Source organism: Phoxinus phoxinus (genome assembly GCF_949152265.1).
Source record: "Phoxinus phoxinus genome assembly, chromosome: 1".
Taxonomy (NCBI): Eukaryota; Metazoa; Chordata; class Actinopteri; order Cypriniformes; family Leuciscidae; genus Phoxinus; species Phoxinus phoxinus.
The window spans coordinates 2058442-2072769 of record NC_136876.1 but is presented as its reverse complement, the minus strand read 5'-3'; the positions used below and the strand labels follow the sequence as shown (position 1 = coordinate 2072769).

The window sequence follows — 14328 nt, the reverse complement described above, 5'->3', positions numbered from 1 at the left end:
GACAATATATATATATATAAAAAATCCTACCACTAAATTAGCAGACTGATTTGAATCAGATAGACAGAAGATACAAACACTTTCTTGTCTGTCCCAAGTACCATTACAAGGGGAATATTTTTTCCACAATTTGCAGCACTGAATTTTTCGTTCTTTACTCTAAATGACTCAGAGAAACTTCACTATATCGGAAAGGATGAGCTGCAAAATACACACCATACGAGGTGGTCAATCCATTGTATTTTTTTGTGAGTGTGAGAGTTTGTGCGTCTGTGAGTGTAGTGTAGAGAACAAGTTCTGACGTTTAAACAAATCCTGTTAAGTTTTCTGCTTTTTATTTTTCTAAAAAATGATTTATTGTTCTGACAGCTCCGGTCCCTTAAACAAAATATACATCTTTTTGTGCACTTTAAAAAAAAAAATCTTATATATTTGGCAGATGTAAATCATACATGTGTATGTTTTTTGTGTTAGTCAATTAAAAAAAATATATATTACTTTAACAGCTCAGGGATGTTCAAGGAGCAACCTGTTTGTGCACTTTCTGAAGATTGTTTTTGCACTGTGAATTTGCACTGTCAGTTCTGGTTTTAAATAAAGGGTTGTAAATTAATGCTTTTTTTCATTTTTATTTTATCCGATTAATCGAAAAAAATAATCGACAGATTAATCGATTATTAAAATAATTGTTAGTTGCAGCCCTACTCGTGAACAAGACCCCAAGATACTTGAACTCCTCCACTTGAGGCAGGAAGTCCACCAACCTGAAGTGGGCAAGCACCATTTTCCGACTGAGGACCATGGCCTCGGATTTGGAGGTGCTGATTCTCATCCCAGCTGCTTCACACTCGGCTGCAAACCATCCCAGTGCATGCTGAAGGTCCTGGTCTGAAGGGGCCAACACGACAACATCATCCGCAAAGAGCAGAGACGAAATCGTGTGGTCCCCGAACACAACACCCTCCAGCCCCTGGCTGAGCCTAGAAATTCTGTCCATAAATATTATGAACAGAACCGGCGATAAGGGTAGCCCTGCCGAAGTCCAACATGCACCAGGAACAAGTCTAACTTACTGCTGGCATTGCGAACCAAGCTCCTGCTCCGGTCGTATAGGGAACAGACAGCCCTTAGCAAAGGACCCCGGACCCCATATTCCCGGAGCACCCTCCACAGGCCGCCTCGAGGGACACAGTCGAATGCCTTCTCCAGATCCGCAAAGCACATGTGGATTGGTTGGGCAAACTCCCATGAACCCTCCAGCACCCTGGAGAGGGTATAGAGCTGGTCCAATGTTCCACGGCCGGGACGAAAACCGCACTGTTCCTCCTGAATCCGAGGTTCTACTATCGGCCGTATTCTCCTCTCCACTACCCTGGCATAGACTTTCCCGGGGAGGCTGAGAAGTGTGATCCCCTGTAGTTGGAACACACCCTCCGGTCCCCCTTCTTAAAAAGAGGGACCACCACACCAGTCTGCCATCCCAGAGGTACTGTCCCAGAACGCCATGCGATGCTGCAGAGATGTGTCAGCCAAGACAGCCCCACAACATCCAGAGACTTGAGGTACTCGGGGGTGGATCTCATCCACCCCTTGTGCCTTGCCACCGAGGAGTTTTTTGATTACCATCGGTGACTTCAGCTTGGGTGATGGACGAGTCCACCTCCGAGCCCTCAGCCTCTGCTTCCTCAATGGAAGACGTGACGGCGGGATTGAGGAGATCCTCTAAGTATTCCTTCCACTGTCCGATGACATCCCCAGTTGAGGTCAACAGCTGCCCACCTCCACTGTAAACAGCGTTGGTGGGGCACTGCTTCCCTCTCCTGAGGCGCCGGACGGTTTGCCAGAATCTCTTCGAGGCCAGCCGGTAGTCCTTCTCCATGGCCTCACCGAACTCCTCCCAGGCCCGAGTTTTTGCCTCCACAACCACCCGGGCTGCAGTTCGCTTGGCCTGCCGGTACCCGTCAGCTGCCTCAGGAGTCCCACAAGCCAACCAGGCCCGATAGGACTCCTTCAGCTTGACGGCATCCTTTACTTCCTGTGTCCACCACCAGGTTCGGGGATTGCCGCCTCAACAGGCACCGGAAAATCTGGCTATTAAAATTACTCCCCTCTACCGGAGGTGGGAGCTCTCCTCTCTGACAGGAGACTCGGCCAAACGTTCCAAGCAGACCCTTACAGTACGCTTGGGTCTGCAGAGTCTGTCCAGCTTCCTCCCCCGCCATCAGATCCAACTCACCACCAGGTGGTGATCAGTTGACAGCTCCGCCCCTCTCTTCACCCGAGTGTCCAAGACATATGGCCGGAGGTCAGATGAAACGACCACAAAGTCGATCATCGACCTACGGACTAGGGTGTCCTGATGCCACGTGTACTGATGGACACCCTTATGCTTGAACATGGTGTTCGTTATGGACAAACTGTAACTGGCACAGAAGTCCAATAACTGAACACCGCTCGGGTTCAGATCAGGGGGGCCGTTCCTCCCAATCACGCCCCTCCAGGGGTCACTGTCGCTGCCCACGTGGGCGTTGAAGTCCCCCAGTAGAACGACAGAGTCCCCAGTCTGAGCACTTTTCAGCACCCCTCCTAGAGACCCCAAGAAGGCCGGGTACTCTGCACTGCCATTTGGCCCGTAGGCACACACAACAGTGAGAGACCTATCCCCGACCCGTAGGCGCAGGAAAACGACCCTCTCGTTCACCGGGATAAACTCCAACACATGGCGGCTGAGCTGGGGGGCTATAAGCAAACCCACACCAGCCCGCCGCCTCTCACCATGGGCAACTCCAGAGTGGTGAAGAGTCCATCCTCTCTCAAGGAGTGTGGTTCCAGAGCCCAAGCCGTGCGTAGAGGTGATTCCAACTATCTCTAGTCGGAACCTCTCAACCTCCCGCACAATCTTAGGCTCCTTCCCTGTCAGCGAGGTGACGTTCCACGTCCCCAGAGTTAAGGTGGCAGTTCAAGGAGGGGTTGAAAAGGCATAAAAAGGCATGAAATTATCATAATATTTTATAACAGTTGTCTACTTTCTACCATTACATCAGGGCTCACTTTCATGTCCTTTCACTTTATATTTCTCTCTTTGAAGATAAATATTTTGATGTACTGATAATTTAAATGATATATTGTTTCTTTCCTGTCAGACCCGATGGAAGAGAGCGAGGAGAGTGAAGAACTGAGTGAAGTGGAGGAGGAGAGTGAAGAACTGAGTGAAGTGGAAGAAGAGGGTGAAGAACTGAGAGAAGTGGAGGAGGAACATCATGTCCAACCTGGAGGAAAACCCATGAGTCGCTCAAAGACTAAACAGACATTTTTAAAGAAAAGAAGAGCCAAGAAATCTTTCACCTGCACTCAGTGTGGAAAGAGCGTTACGACCAAATCTAATCTTGAGATTCACATGAGGATCCACACCGGAGAGAAGCCGTTCTCATGTGATCAGTGCGGGAAGAGATTCAGTCAATCATCACACCTTAATGTTCACATGAGGATCCACACCGGAGAGAAGCCGTTCACATGTGATCAATGTGGAAAAACATTTCCTAGTGCTTTACACCTGAAGACACACCTGACAGTTCATACAAAGGAGAAGCCGTATTCATGTTCTGTGTGTGGAAAGAGTTTTTCACGGCTGCCATATTTACATTCACATGAGAAAACTCACACTGGTGTGAGAGAGTACATGTGCTTTGAGTGTGAGAAGACTTTTACTACAGCGGCCATTTTAAAACTGCACCAGAGAATTCACACTGGAGAAAAACCTTACAAGTGTTCACACTGTGACAAGAGATTCAATCAGTCAGCACATCTGAAAACACATGAGAGGATCCACACTGGAGAAAAACGCTACAAGTGTTCACACTGTGACAAGAGATTCAGTCACTCATCATCTCTGAAAACACATGAGAGGATCCACACTGGAGAAAAACGCTACAAGTGTTCACACTGTGACGAGAGATTCAGTCAGTCAGCAGATCTGAAAACACATGAGAGGATCCACACTGGAGAGAAGCTGCACACGTGTGATCAGTGTGGAAACAATTTCTCAAGCAAACAAAGACTTAATGTTCACATGAGGATCCACACTGGAGAGAAGCCGTTCTCATGTGATCAGTGCGGGAAGAGATTCAGTCAATCATCACACCTTAATGTTCACATGAGGATCCACACCGGAGAGAAGCCGTTCACATGTGATCAATGCGGCAAAACATTTCTTAAGGCATCACACCTGAAGAGACACCTGACAGTTCATACGAAGGAGAAGCCGTATTCATGTTCTGTGTGTGGAAAGAGTTTTTCACGACGGCACACTTTACATGCACATGAGAAAACTCACACTGGTGTGAGAGAGTACATGTGCTTTGAGTGTGAGAAGACTTTTACTACAGCGGACAATTTAAAACTGCACCAGAGAATTCACACTGGAGAAAAACCTTACAAGTGTTTACACTGTGACAAGAGATTCAATCAGTCAGCACATCTGAGATCACATGAGAGGATCCACACTGGAGAAAAACCTTACAAGTGTTCACACTGTGACAAGAGATTCCGTCACTCATCACATCTGAAAACACATGAGAGGATCCACACTGGAGAAAAACCTTACAAGTGTTCACACTGTGACGAGAGATTCAGTCAGTTAGCAAATCTGAAAATACATGAGATGATCCACACTGGAGAGAAGCACACGTGTGATCAGTGCGGGAAAAGTTTCTTTGTTAAACATGACCTGAAGATACACATGAGGATCCACACTGGAGAGAATCCGCATGTATGCCATCAGTGTGGAAACTGTTTCACATACAAATGTTCTCTCGATGTTCACATGATGATCCACACCGGAGAGAAGCCGTTCTCATGTGATCAGTGCAGCAAAAAATTTCTTAGAGCATCAGTCCTGAAGAGACACCTGACAGTTCATACGAAGGAGAAGCCGCATTCATGTTCTGTGTGTGGAAAGAGTTTTTCACGACGGCACACTTTACATGCACATGAGAAAACTCACACTGGTGTGAGAGAGTACATGTGCTTTGAGTGTGAGAAGACTTTTACTACAGAAAACCGTTTAAAACTGCACCAGAGAATTCACACTGGAGAAAAACCTTACAAGTGTTCACACTGTGACAAGAGATTCAGTCACTCATCATCTCTGAAAAGACACGAGAGGATCCACAGCAGTTAAACACAGTCTGAGATCACGGTAAGTAGTTTATTTCCATGTGCTGAGCAACAAAGTCTGTTCTGTGTAAGTTAGCCACACATCACCCTATAGCCAAATCTCTCCTCTCCACCTATAGCCGGTGTGTGCTGAGCACAGGACACTTTGTTGATTGATTGATATCTATTAACTCGTTCAACCGACAGGAATGTGTAATTTGTCCGTTCAGATCAATGCAAAAAAAATAAAAATCCTAATTCTGACCTGACAGCTACCTTGACACAGCGATACTTGGGGCTATTCAGGACCTGAGAGCAGTACCAACTCTCACCACAGCTTACAAATGCAGGGCCGCGTGATTGATATCTACAGGTATTAACTTGTTAATTTATGCAGGGCCGCGTGTGCAGCAATCGCTCGTGTGGTGCTTCTCCAGCACAAAATACATCCAAAGGTTTTGTCAGCTGCCAACAAAAATTGAGTCATGCAAACAAATGCATGGTGAGGTAGCTGTGTTATTCAGAAAGCCAAACTGAACAGATTCTGTAATTCCTGTCACAAAACAGGCCATACAGAGGAAAAGTGCTGGTCACTGGGCAGAGGCAGACCTCCACCCTATTTCATAAAACGCAGACGATCACACTCTAATGACAGAAGCCAGCACTCTGCAAGTAACCAAAGCTCAAATGCATCTATAATAATAAAAATACTACATTACTATTATTATTGAGGTGCCTTCAAGGAGTCAGGGAGGCCATTCCACAGATGCGGGGCAGCAGTACAAAAGGCCCTATCTCCCATTGTCCTGAGTCTGGTTCTGAGTATGTGGAGGAGGTTTGAGTGAGTGGAACGGAGGGAACGGGTTGTGGTTTGTGGGTTGATAAGTTCTTTGAGGTAGGAGCGGGCATGTCCATGGATGCATTGATGTGTGAGGAGTGAAACCTTGTACTCAATCCTGGTGGTGATGGGAAGCCAGTAGAGTGAGTGAAGAATGGGGGTAATGTGCTCATGTTTCCGCACTCTCATCAGGATCCTAGCTGCAGAGTTTTGGATGTACTGAAGCCTCTGCAGACTCCTTCCAGGAATCCCAATGAGAAGTGCGTTGCAGTAGACCAGTCTGGAGAAGACAAAGGCATGAACCAGTTTTTCGGCATCAGAAAGGGTGAGAATGGGGTGGAGTTTGGAGATGTTACGGAGGTGGTAGAAAGAGGTCTTGCATAGGTGATTTATATGAGCTTCAAAAGTGAGTTGGGCGTCAATTTTTACACCAAGATTAGTGACTGTTGATGAGAGGGGAACGTTGATGCACTCCATCCATACCTTTATCTCCTCCAGACAGGTGCTGAGTTTTGATGGGGATGACTGTGAGGGTGTGGTTTCAGCTGTGGCATGTACATAGAGCTGTATGTCATCGGCATAGCCAAGTTGAGTCATCTTCATTTATATAGTGCTTTTAACAATGTAGATTGTTTCAAAGCTGCTTTACAGAGATAAACATATAATTTAAGGTAACAGATGTTTTGGCTTTATAGCAGTTCTTGAATAGTTATTTTCCAGCTAAAGTTAGTTTTGATTGATTCACTTCCGTCGAAAGGATAATTTGTTATTAAATCAGGGGCCGCTAAGACGACATTGTTCACTCTACACAGACTTTAAACGTGAACCTGTGAGAAACGCAGATGGCACTCACGTGCGCATCAATAATTAATTCTATAGTTTTGTGCGTTTGAATATATGTGCGCATGTTTGTAATTCTCTACAAACCAAGCCTTAACAAACTACTTGTCCTGCCTATAAATTTGATACAGAATTTTATTTTATTTTATCACTACGGGGTAGATACGCAAATTTTCCACAATGCTTTATCTGTAGAGTGGTAAAGGGATCCTCCATAGGGAGAGGCTAGTCGGCACTTCAGCACTGCGTTGTCATCGGGTCCAGGCGAAGGTCCTTCGTCAGTACTGGATATGGTCTGGATCCGGCAGGCTGCGGGAAAACCTCAGGATAAACAAAGACACTAAAATTAGCGTAGATGCCATTCTTCTTATAATGTAACGAGTACATCAGGATTTAAGGGAAGTGTTCCCAGTTCCGGCTGACCTAATCTATGCAGCCTAACATTTGAGTTATAGAAGTCTATAATGCATTATGTGAATGCTAGGTCAAAGAGATTTGTTTTTAATCTAGCTTTGAACTGTCAGAGTGTGTCTGCTTCCCGGATAATGGTAGGAAGACTGTTTCAGAGTTTTGGTGCTAAATAGGAAAAGGATCTACCGCCAGCAGTCGATTTTGATATCTAGGTATTATTAACTGGCCGGCATAGCAGTGGAATGAGATTTTGTGACGGCTGATGATTTGGCCAAGGGGGGTGAGGTAGAGAATGAAGAGGATGGGGCCAAGGACTGACCCCTGGGGGACACCCTGCATGTAACTGTGTGTGGATTTGATTTGGAGTGGCCCAGGGAAATGTAATCTCTCTGGTTTGTGAGGTATGATCTGAACCAACTGAGTGCAGTGTCATTTAGTCCAGTGGTGAGGTGGAGCCAGTTTAAAAGAATGCCATGGTCGACAGTATCAAATGCAGCAGAAAGGTCCAGGAGGATGAGGAGGGAGGGAGGGAGAGCCAGCATCAGATGATATGAGGAGGTCGTTTGTGACTCTAACGAGGGCAGTCTCTGTGCTGTGAGCAGAGCGGAAACCTGACTGGAATTTTTCAAAGAGGTTATTATATATGAGGTGGTCCTGAAGGTGGCTGGCAACTGCTTTCTCAAGTACTTTTGATATGAAGGGGAGATTTAAGATGGGCCTATAGGGGCCTATCAAGAGTGGGTTTTTTAGCAGTGGTGTGATAATGGCTTTTTATTAATGACGGGGAACGTGACCAGTTTTGAGGGAATGATTTATAACAGCAGTGATCAGGGGACTTAGGACAGTGCTATGAGTTTTTACCAGGGAGGTTGGGAGAAGGTCCAAGGGACAGGTGGAGTTTTCATCTTCCTGATGATGTTCTGCACCTCTTCTGATGAAACCTCAGGAAAGCAGTTTAGGGGTTGGGAGACGGTATATGTTGGGGGAACAGTTTGGGTGGGAGGACCAGAAAGGGCAGAGCGAATATGTGCAGTTTTTGACGTGAAGAAATCCATGAATTTATTGCACTGCTCTTCTGTAACGGCAGTAAGTGGGGGCGATTGTGGTTTGAGAAGGTGGTTTATAGTGGAAAAAAGCTGCTTGGAATTTCCTGGGCTGTTTCTGATGGCATCGGAGTAAAACTGTGACCTTGCCTCTTTGAGGGACTGTGCATATTTTTGTTGTTGCTCCCGGTAGATTTGTTTGTGGACAGTGAGGCCAGAGGCTCTGAAACGCCGCTCAAGGACCCGCCCTGCTGCCTTCATCTTACGAAGCCCATCTGTGAACCAGGGTGCTGAGTGGGTGAAGGTGACTGTTCTTGTTTTAACAGGGGCAAGGAGGTCCAGGAGGCTGCTCAGATGGCTGTTGTAGTAGTCCATCGAAAACTCTTACTGAGATAACAATTTTGGACGCTGGAGTTAAACTATACACAGGAGCACATAAACGCCACACGGCTTCAATATGTTTCACAGTTGCATTAACCATGTAGATGCTTTTCTCACAACTTTGTCTTTTACCATGCTCTAGTAACAAACCTAGGTGAAAAGTAATTTGAGCCCAATTACAACCTGATCACGAGTCTCACTCCCCATCTCACTAAACAGAGATGTTCATGGGCTCCCTGTTGCAGCAACAGGACCAAATTTGCATCACAATTGTCAACAGCAACCTTTGTCACCTTAGGGTGGAGCATGGTCTCACAAACACACAGCTAAATACAGTCAGACGTTTAGCTCTCTACACACAGAGTTCTCCGCTCTGATGTAAACCGGAAGGCTGTTCCACAGCCTAGGGCCAGCAATCGCAAAGGCTCTGTTCCCCTCTATTCTTTAACCGTGATCTGGGGACAGCCAGAAGTCTCTGATCACCAGACCTCAGGTTTCGTGTGGGATTGTGTGGACAGAGTAGCTCAAAAAAATAGCTCGGTGCCAGATTATTTATGGATTTAAAAACAAAAAGAAGAATTTTTAACTCAATTCTAAAATGCACAGGTAGCCAATGCAGTGATTTTAAGAAAGGATAAACATAATCAAATTTTCTTTTGAGGAACTTTGCAGCAGCATTTTGTACTAATTGGAGACGAGCAATAGTGTTTGGGTATGCCATAGTATAGAGAGTTGCAATAATCCAACCGTGATGTAATGAGCGCATGGACAGCACTTTCTAAGGTTTTCTCAGAAAGGGAGGATTTGATCTTAGAGAGAAGACGTAGCTGGAAAAAAACAAGAACTAATCACCGCATTTATTTGTTTTATCAAATTTGAGGTTCTGATCCCAGAGAACACCTACATTCTTAATGCAAGATGAAGTTGGATAAAGATAATCCAGATCGATGTTACTGCTATTATAGTTGTCATGGGGGCCAAAGACTATAACCTCGGTTTTGGATTTATTCAAAAATAAGACATTTTGAGAGAACCATATTTTTACTTCTTCTAGGCATGCAAAAAGAGATTTCAGAGCAGTATCTTTGTTGCATTTCAGAGGCAAATAAATTTGTGTATCATCTGCCTAGCAGTAAAATGATACACCATGCTTTCTGAAAATGGAGCCCAGAGGAAGCAAATACAGGGAAAAAAGAATGGGTGTGAGAATAGACCCCTGTGGCACTCCACAGGAGAGTTGGGCTGGCGAGGAAGAAAAATGACCCAGTTTGACAGAGAAACTTCTATTTGTTAAATAAGATATAAACCAACTGAGGACAGTTCCCTGGATGCCTACAAAATATTCTAGTCGGTGTATAAGAGAGTTTTATGATCAACTGTATCAAAGGCCGAGGTTAAAGGACAAGTTCGGTATTTTACACTTAAAGCCCTGTTTAGCCCTGATCGTATCTGATGAAATAGAACGGTTAAGATTAAAATTTGGACACATGCTCCTGTCCCGAGAATTTTAGTTTTATTTAGCTTCCCCCACCCTCACAATGGTTGTCTAGGTGCACTGGCAGATTCCTTCCTAAAACACATTAAACTTTCGTTTACAAAGACGTGAAACTCACCGAGTGGTCAGGGGTGTTCACTGATACGGTCCCAAAAAAAATCGCTGAAAAAGATGCATTCCAACAGGTTTAATCGTAGTGTTTGTCCAACTCCATTGACTTGTATTTAGTGTGCTGTGTGAGGTACGGTATTCCTCCGCCGCTTCTTCTTCTGCTTCTTCTGTGTATTCAATGAAATGCCAGCGGTTTGCTTGCAATTGGCAAAGGTGCATTATCGCCACCAACTGGTGTCTATTATTCAAGCTCTCAACGGAAGAATCTGGGTGTGACGCGTTTGGCAAAATAGGTCCACAAACGCTAAATAAAACTAAAATTCTCGGGACAGGAGCATGTGTCCAAATTTTAATCTTAACCGTTCTATTTCATCAGATACGATCTGTAAACAGGGCTTTAAGTGTAAAATACCGAACTTGTCCTTTAAGTCTAACAGTATTATGATCACAGGGTCACCAGAGTCAGTCGCTAACAGTATATCATTAGAAACCCTTAATAAAGTAGACTCGGTGCTGTGAGGAGGCTTTAAACCAGACTGGAAAGTTTCAAGAACTTGATTTGAGCTAAGAAAAGACTGGAGTTGATTGAGAACTGTTTTCTCCAATGCTTTTGTAATAAAAGGAAGGGTCGAAATAGGTAGAAAATTATTAAAATCCCTATCATCAAGTGAAGGTTTCTTGAGAAGAGGTGTAACAGTAGCTTGTTTTAGTATATCAGGGATAGTCCCTGTGCTCAAGCATTTATTCAGAAAAGACACCAAACATGTTCCAACCGTATCAAACATTTGTTTCAAAATACGGGTAGAAAGAACATCAAGAGCAGAAGGAAGGTTTCAAATGATCAGTATTTCATTTTTGCTTTTGTCTATTTTTGCATCTTTGTTTTTTGCCATCTTACAGTAACACCGTGGGCTTTTCATTTACTTTTCATTTGAGACATTTTTAGTTTTTTTTTAGGTCTTTACTGTTAATTACATCAACAATTGATTGAAGTTCATCAAGTTTCTGAATTTGGTTTCACTAAATATTTTGTTGATGCTCCTACTATCAGAGAAGGTTTGAAAACAACACTTGTTGATTTTCTTTAAGGCAATTTATTTATGTTTCATGTAACGGTACTAGAGATTCTAAACCTTTTCTTTTTGACACAATTTCCATGTTTGCCCCTTTAAAGACACGGGAACCCCTCCCGTGTCTCCTGATAGTCAACTGGTTTTATTTGGTCACCTCATATCCACCGCAATCTTTTCTCATTTTCCTTTTTGTTTTCTACACCTCATCTCATTATTCAATCAAAATATGCCATCTCTGTTGTCATCAGAGATCGAGTTATTATGTGGAATACTACGGTGCCTAACAACGTAACTCTGCAAGTCATTTTCTCTACTTGAAGGTAAAGGCAACTTCACTGTGGGACATGAACAGCAGAGAGTTGAAGATGCCATGAGAAGGAGCAGACCACCACAGACACTAGAGATCTTGTTCGGCTTGCCAAAGCCATCGATGGACATAAAAGAAGAAGAATTGCTATATGGACAAAGTTCCTGACAAGTGTCTCCACATGATCATCTGACTAAGCCTACACCTGATGGGAGTAGGCGTTCTGTGTGTGTATCTTCTCAGCATCCTTGACAATTATCATCATTACTCTGTGCTACTATGTCAATGGAGACACTTCTTCAATGTACTGTGATAGGAACATCATGTGTGGGTGGCACTTCACTCACTTCCTCTTGGGCCCCATCTCGAAAGAAGACCAGAAAAGGTCATAATAAGAAAACTACAGCCCAGTATGTGACAACCAAAGTAGGAGAATTATCTGGTCTGTTAAAGAATATAACCATCTGAAATGTCATGCTGAATAAAGAAATTACTGTGTGGAAATGTAACGGTTTGAAATGCAATGTTGAATGAAGAAATTACTGTGTAGCTCTATAGCCCTCAGTCAGGTCAACTGCCACAGCCACGCTTGCGAAAGACAGGCTACGGTCATTAGAGACCGGATGCAAACCACGGCCTCGCCTGCTACTGCTGCTAAATACCAAGCCCACTGCTTGCAATAAGTATGCTTGCTCAAAGACAGGCACACCCTGCATATTTAGATTAAAATCTGCTGTCGCTACTAAAAACTGTTGCTGCTAACTAAAAGCATTCTGCTATTATTTGCTGAAGTACAGCCGAAAAATGGGCTATAAAGGAGGAAGGATCAGACAGACTCGTCGCTCTTCCTTGCTAACAAAGATCTGGATCTCCAGCGTGCCAGATGCAAGAAGCCATTGAAGCTTAGCTAGTATCTATCTGTTAGTTAGTATTCTATTATAATCTGTAACAAGTATTCCTTTTTCATTTTGATTCTTTTAATAAATATTGTTAAACATTTATTATTATAATCATCTGACTGGACCTTGGATTTTTTGAGTACGGGTTTTTCTTCTTCTATCCGGATCAGGGAGATCCTACTTGAAGAGTGACAAGAAGGGTGAGCATTCTTATGATAAAAAGAATAATCACTATGAGATTTGATTGATCATTAAAGGATTAGTTCACTTTTTAAAAAGCTTTTGCTGATAATTTACTCACCCCCATGTCATCCAAGATGTCCATGTCTTTCTTTCTTCAGTCGAAAAGAAATTAAGGTTTTTAATGAAAACATTCTAGGATTTTTCTCCATGCAATGTAATGTATTGGGTACCAAACGGTTCAAGGTCAAAATGACAGTTTTAGTGCAGCTTCAAATGGCTTTAAACGACACCAGACGATGCATAAGGGTCTTATCTTGCGAAACGATCGCTCATTTCAAAAATAAATAAAAAAGTTTAAGTTTTATAAGCACAAATGCTCGCCTTGCTCTGTTGTGTGATGCACGTTTGTAACGTCACGTAATACGCAATTACGTTCAAAAGGTCACGGTTGACGTAGCCGGAAGTAACGGTACAGAGTCAGTGTTTACAAGTTGAACGCGCAAACTAAGTCAAACGCCGTTAACAAAAAAAGTTATTAAAAGGTAAAACAACGATGTCGGACGATTTACTGGTGTTGAGTGTGGAACATTAGCCAAAAACTCTCCTGTTTCCTGGACCTCCAGCTCAGCGCTATTGTCTTTTGCTAGGGACTCTAGATTTCCACTAGACAGATTCTTAGGAGTAAACAAAACAACATTTTAACACGTCTATAATAATAGGAAGATATTAGTGATAAACATTCACACGTTATGAAACACATTGACGAGAAAAACACGTCAATACATCTAATATAGTAAAAAAAAAAAAAAGCATAACAGTTACCTCCGTTTGCTGTAAAAACGTACTGGGCACAGCCGACATTTTCAGATAACGGCGATCTCCTTGCTGGGAGGGTTTGAAATCATCGTTGAAAAAGTGATCACTGCACACTCTATTACTTATTATAGCATGTGCAGGTGTGTTGATATCCAAGTGCAGCGCGAGCAGACACAGTTTCAATCGCTCAGGATTGTGTATAGGAAATCTATGAAAAGTTACAAATTTCTGTCCTGACGAAAAAGTTATTTTAGCCTTTATAATATTAATACACCCAGGATACGCACACGAAATGGGCATTTAAAAAAATAAACTGACAAAAAGACATTTGAATATGTGTATATGTTTCTCCTTCCTCACATTGGTAAACACTGACTCTGTACCAGTCACTGCACCAGTCACTGGGTGGTGATGGCGCAATGGATAAGACACATGCCTTTGGTGTGAGAGACCCGGGTTCGAATCCACTGTGAGACACCAATGTGTCCCTGAGCAAGACACTTAACCCCTATTTGCTCCAGAGGCGTGCGACCTCTGACATATATAACAATTGTAAGTCGCTTTGGATAAAAGCGTCAGCTAAATGAATAAATGTAAATGTAAATGTACCGTTACTTCCGGCTACTTCAACCGTGACCTTTTGCACGTAATTGCGTAATTGCGTTACAAACGTGCATCACACAACAGAGCAAGGCGAGCATTTGTGCTTATAAAACTTAAACTTTTTTATTTATTTTTGAAATGAGCGATCGTTTCGCAAGATAAGACCCTTATGCA

At 43.5% G+C, this 14328-nt stretch overlaps 1 protein-coding gene across 5 annotated transcripts in view; it reads left to right on the top strand.

The window, feature by feature from the left end:
- Window positions 1-12663, top strand: part of LOC307006210 (uncharacterized protein) — a 140452-nt gene extending 127789 nt beyond the window's left edge. For 3 of the 5 annotated variants that reach the window (XM_079626965.1, XM_079626963.1, XM_079626964.1), the window contains 2 exons: window positions 3144-5197; window positions 11667-12663. In XM_079626965.1, coding sequence (XP_079483091.1) covers window positions 3144-5179 — 2036 coding nt within the window. In that variant the 3' untranslated portion in view covers window positions 5180-5197; window positions 11667-12663. The remainder of the gene's footprint in view (window positions 1-3143; window positions 5198-11666) is intronic. The other 2 variants (XM_079626966.1, XM_079626967.1) reach the window with 1 other exon arrangement.
- Window positions 12664-14328: the final 1665 nt, after the last annotated feature.